Source organism: Astyanax mexicanus, chromosome 14, assembly GCF_023375975.1.
Source record: "Astyanax mexicanus isolate ESR-SI-001 chromosome 14, AstMex3_surface, whole genome shotgun sequence".
NCBI classification, from domain to species: Eukaryota; Metazoa; Chordata; class Actinopteri; order Characiformes; family Acestrorhamphidae; genus Astyanax; species Astyanax mexicanus.
The window spans coordinates 30,164,313-30,184,707 of record NC_064421.1 but is presented as its reverse complement, the minus strand read 5'-3'; the positions used below and the strand labels follow the sequence as shown (position 1 = coordinate 30,184,707).

The window sequence follows — 20,395 nt, the reverse complement described above, 5'->3', positions numbered from 1 at the left end:
ATCTTGCTGTACCTGAGTATATGAGGAAGCTGTGGACTCCGGTAGATGAACTTGTGCCTGTATCCCAGAGAACTCGGGAACGGGATGAACTGGACCTTGTGTCCGTTCAGGCTCTTGGACTGGGCTGCGATGTTGTACAACTGGGAAGGAAGAATAATTAAGAATTAAAAAGCCATGTAAACAGATATGTTCTCATTCGTTTTCTTTTATTAAGATCTGTAAAGATGATCTAGTGAAGGGAGAGTCCAGATCATCAGGATTTAACTGAAGTGATGTGATTCCTACCTTTTTTCCTAGGTGGAGAGGAACGACAGCATCGTCCTCAGCGTGGAGGATCAGGACTGGACAGGAGATATGATTCACACTGACAGAGAGAAAGAAAAAAAGAAACAGAGAGAGAGAGAGAGAGGGATGAGGTCAGTTTTTTACTGAATTTTACAGGGCTTTTTTAAAAAAAGATTTAATGAATCACAAAATCTCACATGATACATCATATAAAACATTTTTGCTCAGTTACAGAACAACTATAAATACACAAGTGAAAATATGATTCTGAACGACTAATTAGTTTCCATTTTTAGATAGCAAATAGTGTGGTCATGTGATCTGTGTGCCGTTTTGATGCTTTGAGGAACTTGTACATGATGGGTTGAGTGTAGAGTCGGCTCACTGAGTCAATCGGTTCAGGAATCGAGTGCAAATTGGAATCAATGATTCTAATTATTATTATTATTTGATATGAGGGTCTGAACTGGTGTAAACACTGAGTGAGGGAGTGAGAGAGTGAGTAATAGAGAGAGAAGAATGAGACAGGCTGGGAATCCTCAGAACAGTGACAGTATATCAACAATTTGGAGGTAAATGAAGCGTGGAAGAAAGTAGTGGATGGCTCCATAAGTAGTCAATATGCGTACATTAGAATTTTGAATCATACAAGCATACAAGAAGGTCAGAACACTTATTGTTGCGAAAATTGTGTAGCTACATGTCTGAATCAATTTTTGGCATTTGCGAATCGTTTTTAGACTCGTCTACGTAAGAATAAAAAATATTCCCCTTATCCCCATTTATACATGTCCACAAACATTTGAACATATAGTGTTAAATGAATAAGAGAGAGAGCATTAGATAAAGAGACTAATGGACAGATAGACAGACAGACTTACTTCTCATCACTGGCGAACCGGATGTCATTCGCTGTGATGGCATCCAAAAAGAACCAGTCAAAGCCTGGTAGATACCTGTAAACCTACAGCAAGATTATACATTAAACAACTGTTACACTCTCAGCAACTCTCTACAGCATGATTTGCTCAGATTTCACTACACAGATCACTATGCAGTTGCAGATGTCTCACCATAGAGAACGGATGGCTCTTAGCCTCCTCTCTGATGTTGGTGAAGGGAGACTCTAGGATTACAGCGTCCGGTGGCGTTCCTGCATAATAACCATATTAAAAATTTATATTTACATAAATAAACATAATTTACTCCTAATTTACAATCTAATATGGGTTATTTAGTGTAAACTATGAATGACTCAGTAATCACTTTGCATGTACTTGTATCCGAGTGCATATAGTCACTGTCCAATGATAAAGAAATATCTCCATTTTTGTTTACTGTATTTTTCGCACTATAAGGCACTATTATACACTAAGGATTATACACTGATTATATTCCAATAAGCCAGGGCGATATTTTAGCTAGAGGTTCGTCCCAAGCAGCTTGTTTTAACACAGTAAACCCACAGACTACAGTCCGATATACTCACCTCTGAACTGCAAAAAAGCTAGCGCTTTTAGCTTTTAGCTAACATTTGGGGGGAAATGCTAATGCTACTCCAGTAGTGCTAGCCGGGGTTAGCAACAGGTTACAGGCCTAAAATACTTACCTCTGAACGGCAAAAGAGCTAGCACTTAGGTTAGCGGTTAGCAGCTAATGCTAATAATGCTCCAGTCTCAGTGAACTTCAGTGGAGTGACTGTACTGGGAAAATTAAAGGGTTTTAAGTGTGCCTATAGTGCGTAAAATACGCAATAATAATTTGAACATACAAACTGTCCCTTACATTGTGTCAAAATTAATAAACTCTTTTTACATTAATTTCTAAAGAAAACAAAAAAATTTTGGAGATATCATTTCATTGGACAGCAACAATATCAGAATGTACTACAGATTATACATGATTATGCAGATTACATGGTGTTATCCAGTATGAACTATTCGGCAGTATCTACTATGAATGATTCAGTAGATGCTTTAAATTTTTGGGTGTCTACTATGCACTATACAGTATACACTACAGATTATTCACTATTTAGTAACTTCCATCAATGACGATGTATGCAATATTTATTATTCAGTAATTTCTATGATTAATTATGTATCAGGTATGAATTATTCAATATTTACTAAAAAATATTCAGTAATTCACTTATTTATTATGTATCCAGTAAGAATTACACAGTAACTGCTTGAGATCACATAACCGATGAGACATAATAATGTTATTTATTTTAAATAAGAATACTGTATTATAGCTGTGTGTTTAGCTTTGAGCAAAATGCACACACGCACTTACTCACCTCGGTCACACAGACGCCTCACTAAGTTAGTCGCCACTCTGGAAAAACAGTATTAAACAGAGAGACAGTGTTCAGCTTTCAGTCAGTAACAGACCACAAAATAAAGGTATTTTATTGAGATTTTGAGTGATAAACCAAAAAAGTAGCAAATAATTGTGAAGAACGAAAATTATAACTGTTTTAATTTTTTTTCATCAAATAAAAACCTGAAAAGTGTGACGTGCCAAAGTATTCAGCCCCCTATATCAATACTTTATAGCCACTTTTCACTAAAGTTACAGCTGCAAGTCTTTTGAGGTTTGTCTCTACCAGCTTTGAAGATCTAGAGCAGGGGCCACTAATAGGCGGACCGCGGTCCGGGTCCGGACCCATACGTTGTCCAATGCGGACCCAAACCGATAAACTACTGAGAAGAATTTAATTCTGACAAAGTTCATTTAAAGCGGCGTAACTTTTCTTGTTCACACTGCAGCGACGTGGCATCGCTCCCAATCGCTTTCCCACCCTTTCTCTCGTCGCTTTAGGGCGAGTCGCCTGAAAGAGCAAGCAGTTTATCTGCCACCAGCAAGAATGTGGTGCAGTCGCTGCCCTAGCTAGTGAATTGGGACGCGGCCGGGAAAACGTGCCTTTATAAAGAGATAGAGAGCCCGAGAACGGGTGGGAACTAAAGACACGCCGAGCGTGAGAGAGAGAGACAGGGGAGAAATGTACACAAAATATGTCCAGAGAGGCATTTTATTATTACTATATATATATATATATATATATATATATATATATATATATATATATATATATATATATATATATATATATATATATATATATAGGTTATAACACTGAATCATAACACAAGTTAACACTGGCGACGGTCCGGACCTTGGACTGACGAAATTTTCTCCAACTGGACCGTACTGAATTCTGATTAAATACCCCTGATCTAGAGACTGAAATTTTTGCCTTTGCATTTAGGCCAAAAAGTTTAACTCATCTGACCACAGCACCTTCTTCCACATGTTTGCTGTGTTCCTAAATGACTTGTAGTAAACTTCAAACAACACTTCTTTCTTTTAACAGTAGTTTTCTTCTTGCCACTCATTCATAAAGGCCAGATTTGTGGAGTGTATGACTTATAGTCTTCCTGTGGACAGATTCTCCCACCTGAGCTGTAAATCTCTGCAGCTCCTCCAGAGTGACCATGGGCCTCTTGGCTGCTTCCCTTACCAGTGCTCTCCTTTCTTGATCTTTCAGTTTGGGTGGACCATGGCCATGTCTTGGAAGAATTGCAGTTTTTTGGATGATGGATTGAACAGTGCTCTTTGGGATGCTCAAAGCTTGAGATACATTTTTATAATCTAAGCTTTAAACTTCTCCACAACTTTATCTTTGGTCTGTTTGGTAACTTTCTTGGTCTTCATGATGCTGTTTGTTCATCAGTGTTCTCTAACAAACCACATAGGCCTTCACATAACAGGTATATTTGAAGAGTTTGATTCCAAAACGCGATAAACGCCATTTTAAAAAAAAAAAAAAAAAGAGTTAGAGCCAGAATCAGAATGTTAAGTGACCACTCTTGCAAAGCCAATATTCAATTTTCATCAAAACGCCACACCCGCCGTGTAATACTGCCCTGTTGTCTCTCTTTCTTTCCAAAGCGCAACAAACGCCAGTCTTGATTTTCCGCAGAACACCACATATCCCCTCATCCAATCACAGTGCAGCATTCCACGAGCTATGGAATGTAAACACGCGCCCTGTTGAGCCGGCCGGTATTTCGCGTTTTTCACTCTCAAAATCCGCGAAAATGAGAAAAAAGAGAAAGCCATCAAAAGAGTCTCATGAACTCGAAAATGAGGCATTCAGGAGGGGGGAATATGCCCGCTGTCATCTGCAGTTCACACACACACACACATACAATACACACTATACTACACCACACTATACTACAGCACATGAATGTAACGTGATTTTGGGGATTTTATAGTCTTAATGTTAATGAAATTTTGCACTTTTTTGAAAAGAAATGTTTTGAAATTTGTGTTTTTAGGCCCAATGGTCAAACTATTATATTCAGATGTACAATTTACTGTTATTTATTATTGTATTTTGCAAATTTTCAGTCAAAAAAAATGTTCTATTGATGCCAAAGGATATATAAGACATTTTGAAAAAAAAAAACATGGCATGGATTTATCGAGTTTTGCGAAAAAACAAATAATTTTTTAAAATAAATCTTTAAATATTAAAATCTTGATTTGATTTTTTGTGTTATTTTAACCTTAGTATGGTATTTGATAGTTTGAAACAGAAAACGTTGGTTTTCAGCCTACCACTTTCTTGCTAAAGAGAACCCTTTTTTACTCACATTGATAAAAATGGATTTATAGAGTTTTGGAACCAAACTCTTCATTTATACTAAGACTAAATCACACACAGCTGTAACTGTGACTTCTGAAGGCTTCTGAATGGATTGCACTGGATTTTGGATAAGTTTCAGAGTAATGAAGGGATGAATACTTATGCACATCACACTTTTCCAATTTTAATTGGATTAAAAATGTAAAATCATGTATTATGGAACCATTTTGGTTCCACTTCACATTTATGTGCCACTTTGTGTTGGAATCTCAGGATTCTGAAGCAGCAGATCTGCACCCACCCAGTGCCCAGAGAGTGACCCCAGATGTAGAGCGACTTGCGGCCGATTCTCTGCTTCAGCCACTGATAGAGATGCAGAGCGTCCTGTGTCATCCCTCTCTCTGAGGGGCTGCCCTCCGAATCCCCCCATCCTGAAACACAGACCCACACAAATGATCTGTGAACATCCTCAAGCTCTCTTTTACTATATTTAACTCTCTATATATATATGTGAAAAGGTGTTCATTCAAAAGCTGGATTTATGGATTTATAAAAGTGTACTGTTCAGCATATACCAGAAAGTGACATACCTCTATAATCAAAAGTGACTACATGGTAGCCTAATGAACTAAGAACCTGCAGGGGGGAAAAAAAAGAGATGTTTCCATTATTTTGTCCAGTTTTCAAACATTCAACACTGTACAGTACTACAGGGAACCCACAAGTGTGTTCTAATATAGCTTGTCATACACATTTCTTGCATATACAGTATACATATAGTCCCAGCAATGATTGCAAAAAACATTATTAATATCACACCCTTTTAAATGTGTTATTGTACGATAAGACAATAATTTAATTATCATGACTGGTCTCATTCAACAAAATAAGACACAGAGTACCAGTCATAATTTCTGAAAAACATCACTTTTCATTTCTCATTCAGTGTGTTTTTTATGATTTTCTGCATTGTAAAATTTAATGTTAAAGACAATATTAAAGCTTCACAGGAACACAAGCTGAATTATTTAGTAAACCAAAAGTGTTAAACCAGAATATGCTTTATTTATTTGTTTGTTTTGTTTTAGATATATTCACCTTATAGAGCTGAACTCTATGGTCTCCTCCCCTGAAAAACACACACACACACACACACACACACACAAAAACACACAGTGAGAGAAAGTAAGAAACCAGATTTTTAAGTTTCTACAGTCTAAAAAATGTTTCTAGTCCTCCGAGTATATGTTTGTGTGCATGCATGTGTATATGTGTGTGTGTGTGTGTGTGTATGTAGGTGTACCTGGTCCCTGCATTGCCATGAAGATAAAGCATGACAGGCTGTGTGGACTGGAGCGATTTTTCAAACCACTCCCCATCTTTACCCTGCGCCTCCTTCCACAACACAGCCGGCACTGTGTGCCTGAAAAAGAGAGAGAGAGAGTGTTATTTTTATTATTATAAAATCCCCACATACATTTTATATAATTATATATAAATATATGATCTATAAAATCTTTTTTTGTTGTTCAAAAACCGATTCAAGTTTTTAAAATAGTGTTAAACAGATTTTACGTTTATGTATTTGTTTTTATTCTATTATTGTATTCCTTAATGTTCAGAAAGAGATAGAATCGAGAGATGCAAAGAGGAGAGGGGGGAGTGAGAGAGAGAAAGATGGAGTGAAAGAGATATAGATGAAGAAAGAGACAGAGAAAGATGGAGGGAGAAATCAACAGAGAGAGAGAGAGAGAGAGAGAGAGAGAGAGAGACAATTTACATATTTATCTGATTGATACAAAAACTTTGTAGCACAATATTTGCATTTCTTCTTTTCTCCAGAATGTGAATCTGACAGTTGTTTTTTTATTTTGTATCAGAATTTTATGATAAATGGAAGAAAAAAAATAAATTGGTATAAAATCTTTTTACACTGGTTATAAATTAAGAAGGCTTTTGCCTTCCAGGTTTCACTGTAGGTTCCTGTTATAGAACCTGTGTAAAAATTCACCCAAACCCTAAGATGCACTGATCTGTGCAGGTATTAAATTGCACTGATTTTGGTATATTATAAATCATGTATAGTAAGTAGCAAATATAAACAAATCAAAACTGTATAGCTTATTTTTTGGGTCTTTACCTACCAAACCCAGTAGGGGGTGCTAGTGATTTCAAGAGTGGAACGATACAGCCTATCTCACCCCGATTTAAAAGACCATATCATGATATATTTCTTAATTTTGATTGATATGACTAAATTCTGATTTTAGTCTACACCACCCTCGGTGTAGTTAATCACGCACTGACAGAGGGGGGCGATATGATAAAATTATTACATCACGATATTTAAAGACATACACAATATTGACCATAATGCTCTTACATGCAGACAAAATTAGCAGAAATATTAGCAGTGGTTGATTCTTAAAAACTGATATAAAAAATAAACGTTTGTGTATATTACAGTCATTTTTAGTTCATTTTATTTGGGTGAGTTTTCTTTTAACATTGATGTTATTTTTTTTTTATATGCTTATTGAAAAGAATTGCCAATATGAAAAGAATGTTTATCACAATACTATAAAATAATGTCATATTGCCGCGCTCTAACTACAACATTGTATTACCTTTTACAGAGTATATGAGAAGACCTAGAAAAAGCAAACAGAAGCAACAAAGAGGATATTCTTACCACACTCCGATATTAACCCCCTCCTCAGGCTGGAGGTAGAAGTTGTGTGTGTGGTTCAACCCCTGATCCTGCGGCCTCTTCAGGTCAATGAAATACGGCACCCGCACTGAGAATGTGAGAAAAAGAGAGAGAAAGAAAGAAAAGAGAGAGAGAGAGAGAGATATATTACTTTTTAGACTCTGCATTCAATTATCTTCTACATTTCTAACACTTCTAATCATTGCTGTCAGTGTGGATGTCGAAGTGTTGGAGGTCATTACAAGGTCATAGACTTAAATCCCAATGATGTCACATCCAACTGTACCCAGGAGTCCCTCTTTTGGGTAGGTAGGATATTCCTGCCTCGTCCCAATCCTTCACTGTGGACCTAATAGTATAAGCAGTTGGTGTTCTCCTCCAAGCGTGTTGAGCCCCAGTGCTGTTGTGTTAGTGGCAATTCAAAAAATACCTCAATGTAACTCACACAGAATAGCATTAAGAGCAGCAACGAGCAATTATTTTGATAATTGATTATTAATCAATAGAAGATATTGTTCAGATATGAAAGATTAAAAAAACGAATGTTATAATTGTAAATTATTTTTTTTTATTAGCACATTATTTAATAACACAACAACAGTGTATGTAATGTAAATATACCCTCGGCTGTGCTTCTCAAACACTTGAAATAGGCTTTACATTTTTTTACAAAAATGTTGGGATTTACTTTCTTTTACTCTAAATGTAAATTCAGCTGCATTTAAGGTGGAACAGAAAACTGACATACTGTATAAATGTACTAAAAATGAGACATTCTTGTTTAACTTGTTTAACTATTCTAGCAGGCTCTAGCAACACTGAGTGAAAGAAAAATAGAGCCTGTTTGCTACTGTTAGCTTTACTTGTTTTGGAGCTGCTGGTTGAGGCATTTAAGGTGGGATTAAAGGTGGAAGGTAAACTTGGTGGACATTTTTATGGCTAACTTGTTTACTAAATGTAAGGAAGCTATAAATTTACTAAGAATGAGACTAACTGCTCTAGCAGGCATTCGACACATTGAGTAAGAAAAAAAAATAGGATTAACTTACTTGGGTTGGGAATTTTGTCTCTCTGCTAGTGATATAAAATTATCCTATGATATTCAGTTTAACATTGCTTTACTGCCACAGCTCTGGGTGGCTATCGGCCCCACATAAGGGGTAGAAACTGTACTTATGTGTATAATAATGTACATGCATTGATTTAATCAATTAGTTGTTGCAGCTCTAACAGCACTGTGTAATTTTAAAGGATGTTTTAGAGAAGAAGATTTAAAATGACATATCACAGCCTGATTAGATGCTTCAGCTGATTCAATTCCATAATAAAGTACTCAGTGCTGTCCCAATGCCAAGCATAGACTGATTGACTGATGATGGAGCTCCATTCAATACAGTTTAGATGATTTGGTGCAGCAAAATAAACTAACTAAGATCATCCAGCTTCAGAACCTGACATCACCGATTCCCTCGCTAAATCCTCCTCATGATTTTAAACATGGTTAAAAGGGTTAAGGTAGGTCACAGGAAATGGAAGTGTCTATGCAGGAAGTTGGCCGCAGACTGCGTGACTGCCGCATGAGACACACTGCTGTGACTGATTTGAGGTCACGGTCCTCAGCTATATCCGCTGAAACAGTATATGGACAAAAGTACATTTACATTTACATTTATGGTATTTAGCAGACGCCCTTATCCAGAGCGACTTACAACAGTGCTTCAAAGTACTGGGACGCTCATTCTTAGTTTCTTCTGAAATCAAGGGTATAAAAAAAAAAAAAGAGTTTATCCTGTTTTTGTTGGAGTAACTTTCTATACTATCCAGAGAAAACTTTATAGTAGATTTCGGTGAGACTAGTCAGTGAGAATATGATTGCATTCAACAAAAAACAGCATTAGTTAGGTCAGGATGAAATATTGTAATTATATTACAGTAATAAATAATTTTGCTGTAATAAAAATCACAGTATTTTTTGTGTTTTCTGGGGTTTAGCATCCGGCTCTTTTAGTGGGTTGGGACAAGCATTCAGGAACGTATTTACAAATATATTTCCAGTAGAGTGTTTATTAACAATATTAGTAGGGATGTCCCCATCTGATCATGTGATTGAAAATCGGGGTCAATCACGTAATTTTCAAAGGATCAAAATTGTGTGAAAAAAAAGATCAGAATCTGAATTTATCACATTTCTCTCTCTCTCTCTCTCTCTCTCTCTCTCACGCACGCACGAATGCACGCACTGTGAAAATAACTGCATTCGTATTATTTGCTACAATGTGACATTCACACAGACACTCACACACAGCTGCTGGCATGTTTCCTCTTATTGACTGTGGAATATGGAGCTACACTAGCATTTATTTTCTCTATTAAAGCTCTCAGTTAAACTTAGTAACTCAGCACATTATATTATTATCTTTTAAATAGCATCAAAACTACCCTGCAATATTATAATACATTAATAAAGACTCTAGTCTGCCAGGCCTAAACTATACTTTACTATTATTACTGTCTCCCTCCAAAATACACAGGGATGAATCATGATTTTAATATTGCATTGATTAATACAATACATTTTTAATGACTGACACTATTTATCATATACATATAATGTAATTTTGCGTTAATCTAAGACTGATTCTTATATTAAATTTAAAAACCCTTTAATAAAAGCTTAGAAGGTCACATTGTTCACACATATGCACTGATAGGTATTTGCTCTGGTGATTCTGGTGATTTTTTTGTTTGTTTTATATTATTCCATTAATATATTTAGTAAGCAGTTATTATCCTTTAAAAAGCACAGGACAATACAATATAACACAATTTTTACAAACACAATTTTTGTGATAAAACGGTATGTTCTGATAGTGTTGTTTTAATAATAAGACACTCTAAATACAAAAAAAAAAAAAAAAAGTCTTAGACTCAGGGACAAAAAATATAAAGGGGACGTCCCTACATGTGGGCCAAGGTGAAATTTGTGTATATTCTTTTTTTTTTTTTTTTAACAAACCTTTTTTTAAAAGAAAGATCAGCTTACTTTAACAAACAGAAAAAACATCTTACCAAAGTTGAGGAACACTAGTTTGGCCTGGATAGCAGGAAAGAGCTTGATGATGAGAGGAATAGCGATGTAGATTCCTAAAACCCAGAGAAAGATCCTCCTGAGCCTCCACATCAAACCAGTTCTGTAAAAGAAACACAAACACACATTACATTTAACCATATGAATACAGTATACAGACATACACCAATAACAGCCATAACATTAAAACTATTCCACATCTTCCCTTTTATTTTTGCCATTTAAAAAAGAGAGAGAGATAGAGAGACAAGGTGTTCTTTAAAAGAAGGAAGTCTAAGACAAATGCTTGTTAACATCAGCAAAACACTTCTCTGTTTCACTACCTGTTCTAGACAGCTGAGTCAAGATCACACTCTCTCACTTACACACACTTCGAAAATAGCTGCATTTGTATTATTTGCTTCAATGTGACCTTAAGAAAAACATGTGAGTGACCACAAAAGATCAGCACTTTTGGTAGAAATAATTACATTCTACACACAATCATTTCCACTCAGCACTCAACCAATCAACACAAACACCAGTGAAAGGCAGTAGCCAATCGCTCACAGCGTACTCTCTACTGGAAACCACCGTCCACCTGGAGGACAGCATTACCAGGGTAAATTTAAAATACCATATTTTTTACACTATAAGGATTTTACACCAGATTTCAAGGCAATCTATCAATAAATGTCTATTTTCTGGTCTATTTTTATACACAAGGCACACCTGATTGTAAGGAAAAGAGAGCTGGATGTTAATCTACACAGATTTATTTTCCTGAAAACTGTCAATTTGGGTAAATAAAGCATTTCCCTTTATTTTCAGTAAGCTTAGATTTCCAGATTTCCACTAAGGCTAGCCAGGCAGTGCTACACTGAGGAACCCTGAGTGTGAAAGAGCTAACCAGCGCTGAGCATGGTTAGTTTGCTATGCTAATGCTGCTCCAGCAGTGCTAGCCAGGGTTAGCAGCAGGCTACAGGCTGATAATAGTCACCTCTGAACTGCTAATACTGCCCCAGTCTAGAGTTTCTGTGCTGGAGAACTAAACAAAACTCTGTACTTCAGTGGAGTGGCTTTACTGCTCTTTACAACCTGACTGGTTGTAAGTTCATACATAAATTGCACCAGATTAAAAGGCGCACTGATGATTTTTAGGAAAATTAAAGGATTTTAAGTATGCCTTACAGTGCAAAAAATACAGTATCCAATTGTTCTGGGCAGTTTTAAAATATGTAATTTACCTGATATCCATATTTTTGGAGTGTGGAAGGAAATAAGAGTTCCTGGAGGAAACCCACACAGAAACGAGGAGAACATGGAAACTCCACCCAGATAGAGACTTGAACCCAATACCCCAGCACTGGGAGGTAAACTCCCTTGTCTAAAATATTACAGTTTTTTTTTTTTTTTTTTTTTGGTCAAGGTATCTCAGATTCTTGTGCTTTTCCATTTTTCCTGATTCAACACATCAACTTCAAGAAGTCTCAATCCCAGGTTCTATCAGATCAGTGTACAGCAAAGCAGAACCACGCTCTCCTTCAACCTGTTTAACTGCATTAAATATTAATGGCAGATTTTAGCCAGCATTAGGCTGCGCAGCACGTTCCACTAACAGACAGGAAGATAAAGGTCAGTGGAGTCAGGTTTCTGACCTCAACTTTCACTAGCCATGATCGTTTTACTGCATCAACTCTTTACACAGCACACACACTCACACTCGCATGCATTCAGATACGTTTAGTTGCACCCATTCACTACACAGATGTGAAAATGCACTGACACATCTTGTCTAGTACCTTGTAGAAAAACAATGGGCTCCCAATGCCCGGCCTAGGCTAGAAGGGAATAAAGCCTTCCAGTACTGAGCTGTGGAGCAGTGGAATAACTGTGTTCTCTAGAATGATGATCTAGTGCTTTTGGGATGAGTTAAGGTAGTTGGGGATGTGGTGGAGAAGTGGTAACTATTTGGACGTGTGAGACGAGACACGATATTGGTGCTAAAGTACAGGTATAATGTAAATATGTATGATTTACAATATACAGTAAAATACAGAGAAAATCTGATTGTGATTAGATGAGAAGTATAAACATATATACCATTCCGACACCCTATTGATTTTTAGGATCCATCACTCCTGCACACACCACACCATCACACTCCAGCAAGAACATAGCAGACGTATGTAGCATAGTACGAATATGATCCGTAGGAGAGACTCAAGAGAACTCGAGCCAAACGTCCAAACGTTTAATATATTTACATTCTACTAAAATACATTAATTTTAATGGGCATATGTGCAGCTGAAACAGGGAGCCTAGTGCAGCCCAAATTTATTAACATTATCATTTTAATATAACATAGTAGTCATTATGGCTTTTAGAAAAATGTTTTTGGAGGGGTTCCATAGTGCACTGTAGAACCTTGTGGTGTGGCCTAAGCTTTTGTCCTTAATGGCTAATTTTTACTTTAAGTAGTTTTGAAACCAGAACTTTTACACTTTAACTTAAAGAGTAAAAAGCTTGAGTTGATATTTAAAACTCTATAAAGTATCTATACTTTTACCTATAGAGTAATGAATATTAATACTTTTGAAACCTTTGACTAGATATTAGTGTTGTACTTTATAGGTCCCACTGTTTTAATTGCATAAAACTTATAATAAAATATAAAAAGCAAACACAAATGAATTGGCTTACAGTACTGAAATGCATCACCATGTACTGGTATGCATGGTAACCCCTGTATTATGATACACACTGGAATTAGCAGGTTCTTACTAATCCACAGCTCTTGTGAAGGTATGTGTGGTGTGGTTATTGAAGGCACGGTTGAAGTCACTTGAAACAGATTTTAACCTGAACATCAGGAAAAACCAGACCAACTGCTGTGTGTCTGAGTGTGTGTGCATGTGTTCTACTGTATATAGTTATAGTTCGTCATATGAGAGTTAGCAGTGTTGTAGGCTAACAGATGGTGGACTAAATTTTGGAAGCAGGTGGAGTCCTGCTCACATCAGACCAGCTAACACTCCGAGAGAGAGAGAGAGAGAGAGACTGCTGATGTGTGAGAGTAGTGTCCTGTGATGCTGCACCTCCAGGCTAATGCTGATGCGTTTAGTCATGCTAATCCACCACCATATGGGTTGTGTTAAAGCAGCGAGGAAGGTTTAAGAGCAAGCGCTAGTCACCAAACAGCACAGACACTCAGTCTGAGCCAATCAGAGAGCGGGGTTTAGTGGGTTTGGTAAGAAACGCTCTGTTCTAGATAATCTTACTCTTAATCTTAGTCAGAAAACTGTGCTAACACTGGTGGTGAATGGAAGCAAACGTCTGAAGTTCTAAAAGATTCTCACAGAAACTTCTTACATCATAACATTATACGTAAATACACTGCTTAAGACCCGAAACACTTGAGATGATTCTGGGTCTAAAAATGTTTTTTTTAATTGCATATAATGAAAATGGCGGCAGGATAAGTGTGATGCACAGGGTGTTGTTTAGCAGACGTTAAACGAGTGGATTATATGACATCCATTATACCACAGTTAGTTTCGACCCTGCAATGTGATTGGCCGAGAGGTGGTCAATGAGTGCAGTTATTAGCCGGTAATGTACTGTAACAAAAGCTCTCTATGTATTACTCCCCCACATACAGGTAACCCAGCAACAATGCAGCGCTTACAAGCCAAACAGCACCGTAATGGAACTATTTCCACTCATGAAGTGTTTATAACCAAACAGATTGTATTTTCTCTTCCTCTTTAACTCTTTATCTTTTAATAAACAGTGATTATGGAATTGTGGTATAATCGCAAAAATACATTTGAAGTTCGTGCTATAATGTGTAATATTGGCACTCCCTCTTGTATATTATTGCTTAATTATTCAATACTTTAATTTACATCAACATCTGTCCGATACCGATATTGGATGAGTTTGAACGCATCTCTAGTCTATTTTACTGTGCTGAATAAGCATGCACCACCAGAACTCACTTGGAGGCAGATTTTGTCCCTGTCTGCATGTATCCAAATATATATTTATATTTTTAAAGATGTTTCTTCTTTTATTTTCTTTCTTACACCGGCAAAAACACTTTGCAGGAGCATGCTAACCCTGTATGGGTTAGATAGTACCTCACAAAAGATTTTATACCCTACATCCTCCTACCTGTATAACATGATCCACATGTAGAAGCTCTGCATAGTAGACATATTTATAGAGAAATATTTTTTTGATACTTCCTCACTACTGAAACAAGGCCATGCATCTAACCAAGATGTTGCAGGATCAGAGGAGCTCTGATGAAATTCCTCATTATAAATGTGTGACACTTACTAAAAATATCAGCCGTCTTGAGTCAATTCTCTCCAAATGCTCACAGCTGCTTTATACAATCTAACTGAATAATGTGGAGCTATAATGGTTATATCAGGTTATTATCATTCCTATCAGATCAGATATCATCTGAAAAGCACACAGCTCTCAGATTTCAAATCAGAGGTGCAGAAATACAATATAAGCGTTATCAGATTAGACAGTTATTGTTAACAGGAGTTTTTTACAGTGTAGATAAGTAGACCTATGTATGTGAAATGAATGGGCACCTGATCATAAGGATTATAAGCATTATAAGCATTATGCGACACTAGTAAGGAACAGGTGTGTCACTATGTTTTCCTTCTAATTTTACTTTGTGACGAGACCTGTAATGTTAGCCTAACTTAGATAACAAAAAAAAAAAAACATTTTCTTTTAAAGTCAAACGAGCGCTGGATGTTAATCTACACAGATTTCTCTTCTGAAAACTGTTTATTTAGGTGAGTAAAGCACTTCCGTTTACTTACAGTAAGCCAAGATTTCCAGATTTCAAGTAAGGCTGGGTGCAGCAGCATTAGCATTACCAGCTAACCACTACCGCTAGCCATGGTTAGCGGCTAATGCTGCCCAACAGCGCTACACTAAGGAGCCCTGAGTGTAAACACAGTAAACACGCAGGTTACAGCCCAATAATGCTCAACTATGATCTTCGAAAGAGCTAGTGATTAGCATGATTAGCAACTAATGCTAATACTGCTCTAGATTTGGCACTGGAGAACTAAACTTGAAACTCCTGTATAATGCTGTACTTCAGCAGAGTGGCTTTACTGCTCCTTACAACCTGACTGGTAGAATTCATACATAAGACATACTGTCAATGTTTGGAAAGATTAAAATATTTTAAGTGCACCTTATAGTGCACTATAGAAAATTATAAAGCGTCACAAACTGTGCCACTGTATGAGGTTGTAATATTACTGTTAAATGGTATCCTTAATGAAATCTTTTTTCTTTTTTTTTTTTTACTCTATTCACTACAGCCACAATTCTTTAATTTGTGCCCCCACACCTGACATCACTGAGAATGATCTTTTAAACATGTAGACAAAATTGTTGATATCCTTCCTTTAAAAAAAAAAAAAAAAAAAAAGTGACACACCCTAACTGTGTTACTGCAGTGTCCTCCAAATCTCCATTTATTTAACAGGATTAACAGGGTGGAGCAGGATCCCCGTTATACAGTCCTTTATGTTTCATAAACAGAGAGCAGTAAAGCTCCCAGAAACCTGTTCTGTTCATCAGCACAGCAGCGATATTGTTACTGTAGACATGCGGCTGTAGTCACACTAAACATACACACTGATCACGTTTCCGCTGAGCCTGCTGGACTACAGGTGTCAACCTTTTGCCTTTTTTTTTTTTTAAGATGAATGCTTAGAGGTCTCTGGCTTGACAGCTGTACAAGGTTAAATTAGCATAACATTAGCATAATAAAAGTCTTCTTCCACAACAGCTTGATCAGTTTTTTAGCTCCGGCTCATGTTCAAGTAACTAGAAAACAGAACTGCAGAGAGACAGTCCAGCTTAAATGATTCTCAGGTGGTTGCACTGGTATTTACGGCAGACGCTACGGTGTTGCAAGGCTGTAGCTACGCTTATGGTCTAGACATTAAAAAATTCAATAAAATACATTTAATTTGGGGTTGTAGGGTGACAAAATCTGAAAAGTTTCAAGGGGTATGAATGCTTTTGTAAGCCATTGTAGATACTGGGGTCATGGGCTGCAGCTATGGTGAAACCAGAGACTGTAAAAAAAGATTCAATTCAATGAAAATGAAGCCAAAATCTTCCGCCATGTTGGCGATCCTGAAACCCGAGTCTGCGCAGTAGAGACCAGAAGAGGGAGAAAGACTGTGGAGAGACAGCCTACTCATTTAAATAACCCCGTCCCTGAGGGCTGCCTGGCGGTCACAAGCTGCAGAGCGGAGCGGAGCAGAGCTGACGGTCTGTTATTGGTCCCGCCCATAACAAGCCCTTTTACAACAAACACACCTTTTTGAATAGAGCTGAATAACGTTTAAAAAAATGTATTATGTGGGGATATAAAAATGTGACAATATAAGCAGAGGTTACACTAACTGCTGCATTTAAATAAAGGAGGTAGAATTACAGTATATTAAAAAAAACGTGATTGAAAGTTGTTCTGTTTTGCCATTAAAACCTGTATGGGAATGGGTGGGGTTACACAGCTTCCTGAAACCGAACACCAGGGGGGGTGCCCAACCTGTGGTGGCTTCACTTTTGAGAGACGATGCTCTGTCCAGCTATACACAGTCTATGGGTGAAACAGGGTGTTCTCCTTCAGTGATGACACGGACACGATAGTGGTGGTGGCTGCAATGCTGCTGAGGGGGGTCTGTAACTATTAGGCTATAAGAGAAAGCGTTAAAGGTCAGAAGCTTCACCCAGAGGAACTTTTCCTGCTGACCTCATCGCTGTCTGACTAACAGTCTGCTGAGCGCAGCTGCACCTGCCAAAAACTGCAGCTTTATGAGCTCCACCAATCACCTAAAAACACTGCGCATGCCAGCGGCTGATTACAGCAGCTAATACGCCGTCAGAAACCACAACTGCTCACAACTGGAGTAACTGTACCATTAACCAGCACAGCTTCAGAATCTACAGAGCTTACATTGTGTAACCAGATGTCTGTGGAGACCCTTCTAATGTATTCATTTAGCTAATTCAAGCTGCAGCCTGATGTCTCTCCTGTCTTTCTGTCTCTGCCCTGTCTCTCTCTCCTATCTCTGTCTGTCTTATCTCCTGTCCCTCTATGTCTCTCCTGCCCCTCTATGTCTCGCTGTCTTTATATGTTTTTTCTGTCTCTGCTCTGTCTCTCTCTTCTATCCTTGTCTGTCTGTCTTTCTTCGATCCCTCTAAGTCACACTGTCCTCTCTCCTGTCCTTCTATATATCTCTCTTGTCTATGACTCTCTCTTTCCTGCCCCTCTTGGTTTCTGTCTGCCTATCTCTTTCTCTCCTGTCTCTCTCTGTCTATCTCTCTTTTGCCCCTTTATATCTCCTTGTCTGTGTCTTCTCTCCCTCTCTGTCTCACTGCCTCTCTCTGTTACTCCATGTCTCTCTTTTCTCTGTCTGTCTCTCTCTCCTGTCTCACATCTGTCTCCTGTCCCTCAATTTCTCTCGTCTCTCTCTGTGTGTCTCTCTTTTGCCCCTTTATATCTCGCCTGTGACTTCTCTCCCTCTCTGTCTTACTGCCTCTCTCATGTTACTCTATGTCTCTCTTCTCTGTCCGTCTCTCCTCCTCCTCCTTTATGACCCTCTCCTGTCCCTCTGTCTCCCTCTTGTCTGTCTCTCTCTCCTGCACCATTATAACCCTTTCCTGTCTCACATCTGTCTCCTGTCCCCCTTTGTTTCTCTCGTTTGTCTCTCTCCTGTCCCTCTCTTTCTCTCTTGTCTGTCTCTCACTCCTTTCCCTCCATGTCTCTCTCCTGTCACTCTATGTCTCCCTCTCTTTCTCCTGTCCCTTGATGTCTTTCTACTGTCCCTTCATATATATATCTTGTCTGCCTGTCTGTCTTCCTTCTGTTTGTCTGCCTGGTACTCTACGTTTCTTTCCTGTCTGTCTGTGGCATTAAAGTGTGTCCTGGCTGATGTTGTAAATTGAGCATTCAAAATTATGTGTATATACTCTATTTCTCTCTCTTTCTCTCTCACTCTCGGGTCAGTGCAGTCGGGTAGATTGGTTTTGACAGAGATGCCTGAGTGAGTTAGAGCTGTGGCTTGCCCGGCTCTGCTGCCATAATCAAACCAGACTCCTAAACTCTCTCACACACACACTCTATTTTTCTCTCTCTCTCACTCCCTCTTTCTCTCACTCTCACACGGACTGAAATGACCACTCCGAACAGCTCAGAACCTCTACGATACCTTTTAATGTCTTCTAATCGCACTTTCACTTATGCACTCCCTCTCTTTCCACCTTTATTTCTGTTCCTAAATCCTCCTAATCTCATTCCTTCCACTCCTCCACCTCTACTGAGAGCTCTCACTGCTCTCGCAACACACACTCACACTGACTCAGCCTACAGTCCACTGCTTACAGCAACATCCTCTATTAATCATACCCTAAAACAACAGTATCAGAATCATTCTTTTACTGATACTGTCTGTATCAGGCAGAGTGCTTTCTATTGATATTCCCACTCAGGGCTGGAATGCTGCTGCTGCACTATGGAACTTTGGTGGAGCTGCACAAGCCCTCCCTTTAGATTAGCATAACAGATCCAGAAGCTTGCAGGATTTGACACTAATATGACTCTCTCAGCTTGTCCAGAAATGGAGCTGGTATGTTTAAGCAGAAAAAAGGAAAGTGTAAGAATCTGACACACTTTGACAGCAGCTGAACTGTGATGTTCTAGAAGGTTGGGGCAGAACATCTCAGGCAGGTTATATGCATTGTTCCTAACAAAAGTGCTCCAAAAGCCCCATCCGGACACGATTAGTTTATCAGGGGGTCCTGGGGCAATTTTCTCTTTTATGGGGGTTCCTATGGGTGATTTTATTCCCATTCAGAACAACCATGTACGTGTTTAATGTGTTTTCATGGACATTCACGTAAACACAACCCAGTCAAATGAGGAACTGAGGGAGGAACACGGCTCACAGACGCATTTCTATCCGAACATTTCGCCCCAAACCGAAATAAGAGTCAGCATCTCTTCTCTGCTCCAGTGTTTTTTAGAGTGCTTAAAAAAAACTTACTGGTCCTCGTGTTTTTTCAATTGCAGTTCAGAGACAAGAGTTTTATCACTGTGTAGAAGAGTGAAATATTTTTTTTCCCAAACGTTCCGCTGAGAAACTAATCCCATCCAGATAGGGCACAAGAAAAAAAACAAAAGGTACATGAGAGTTTTGTTTAGACCTTCAGTCTGACTTCATTGCTTGGTCTGAATAGTAACAATATATTTAAGGGATTTTCTTGTATACCTGACCAGAAAAAACAACACAAGTGCTGGTGTAAATGCAGGTTTAGCCGATGCTAGCAAACTGCATGGCCATTCTCTGTATATCGCACATACTAGACGACAGTTCCTTAAAATGCTCACTCTACTGCAGTGTGCAAACAAAACCATCCATAACAAATGTAGCAAATACTTATATTTTAGTTCAGACCTTCAAGTGTGAAAGGATCTTGAAGCCTTGAGACCAGATACCAAATGACATCTGCAGAGGTTTGTAGAGATGTTCGTGTGGCACAAGGGGGATGTACACACTAACCCACAAGTGGTTGTAATATTGTGGCTGATCAAGAGTAGCTTTTAAGAGG

At 38.1% G+C, this 20,395-nt stretch overlaps 1 protein-coding gene across 1 annotated transcript in view; it reads right to left on the bottom strand.

Annotated features, from left to right (window-relative positions):
- The window catches only part of abhd12 (abhydrolase domain containing 12, lysophospholipase), a 38,482-nt gene that overhangs the window by 7,995 nt on the left and 10,092 nt on the right, over positions 1-20,395 (bottom strand). The window contains exons 3-13 of the mRNA XM_007244638.4: positions 10,725-10,846; positions 7,638-7,743; positions 6,249-6,368; positions 6,044-6,074; positions 5,536-5,581; positions 5,247-5,376; positions 2,588-2,625; positions 1,359-1,438; positions 1,167-1,249; positions 286-364; positions 13-140 (exon numbers count right to left, since the gene is read on the bottom strand). Of these exons, the coding sequence (XP_007244700.3) occupies positions 13-140; positions 286-364; positions 1,167-1,249; positions 1,359-1,438; positions 2,588-2,625; positions 5,247-5,376; positions 5,536-5,581; positions 6,044-6,074; positions 6,249-6,368; positions 7,638-7,743; positions 10,725-10,846 (963 nt within the window). The remainder of the gene's footprint in view (positions 1-12; positions 141-285; positions 365-1,166; positions 1,250-1,358; positions 1,439-2,587; positions 2,626-5,246; positions 5,377-5,535; positions 5,582-6,043; positions 6,075-6,248; positions 6,369-7,637; positions 7,744-10,724; positions 10,847-20,395) is intronic.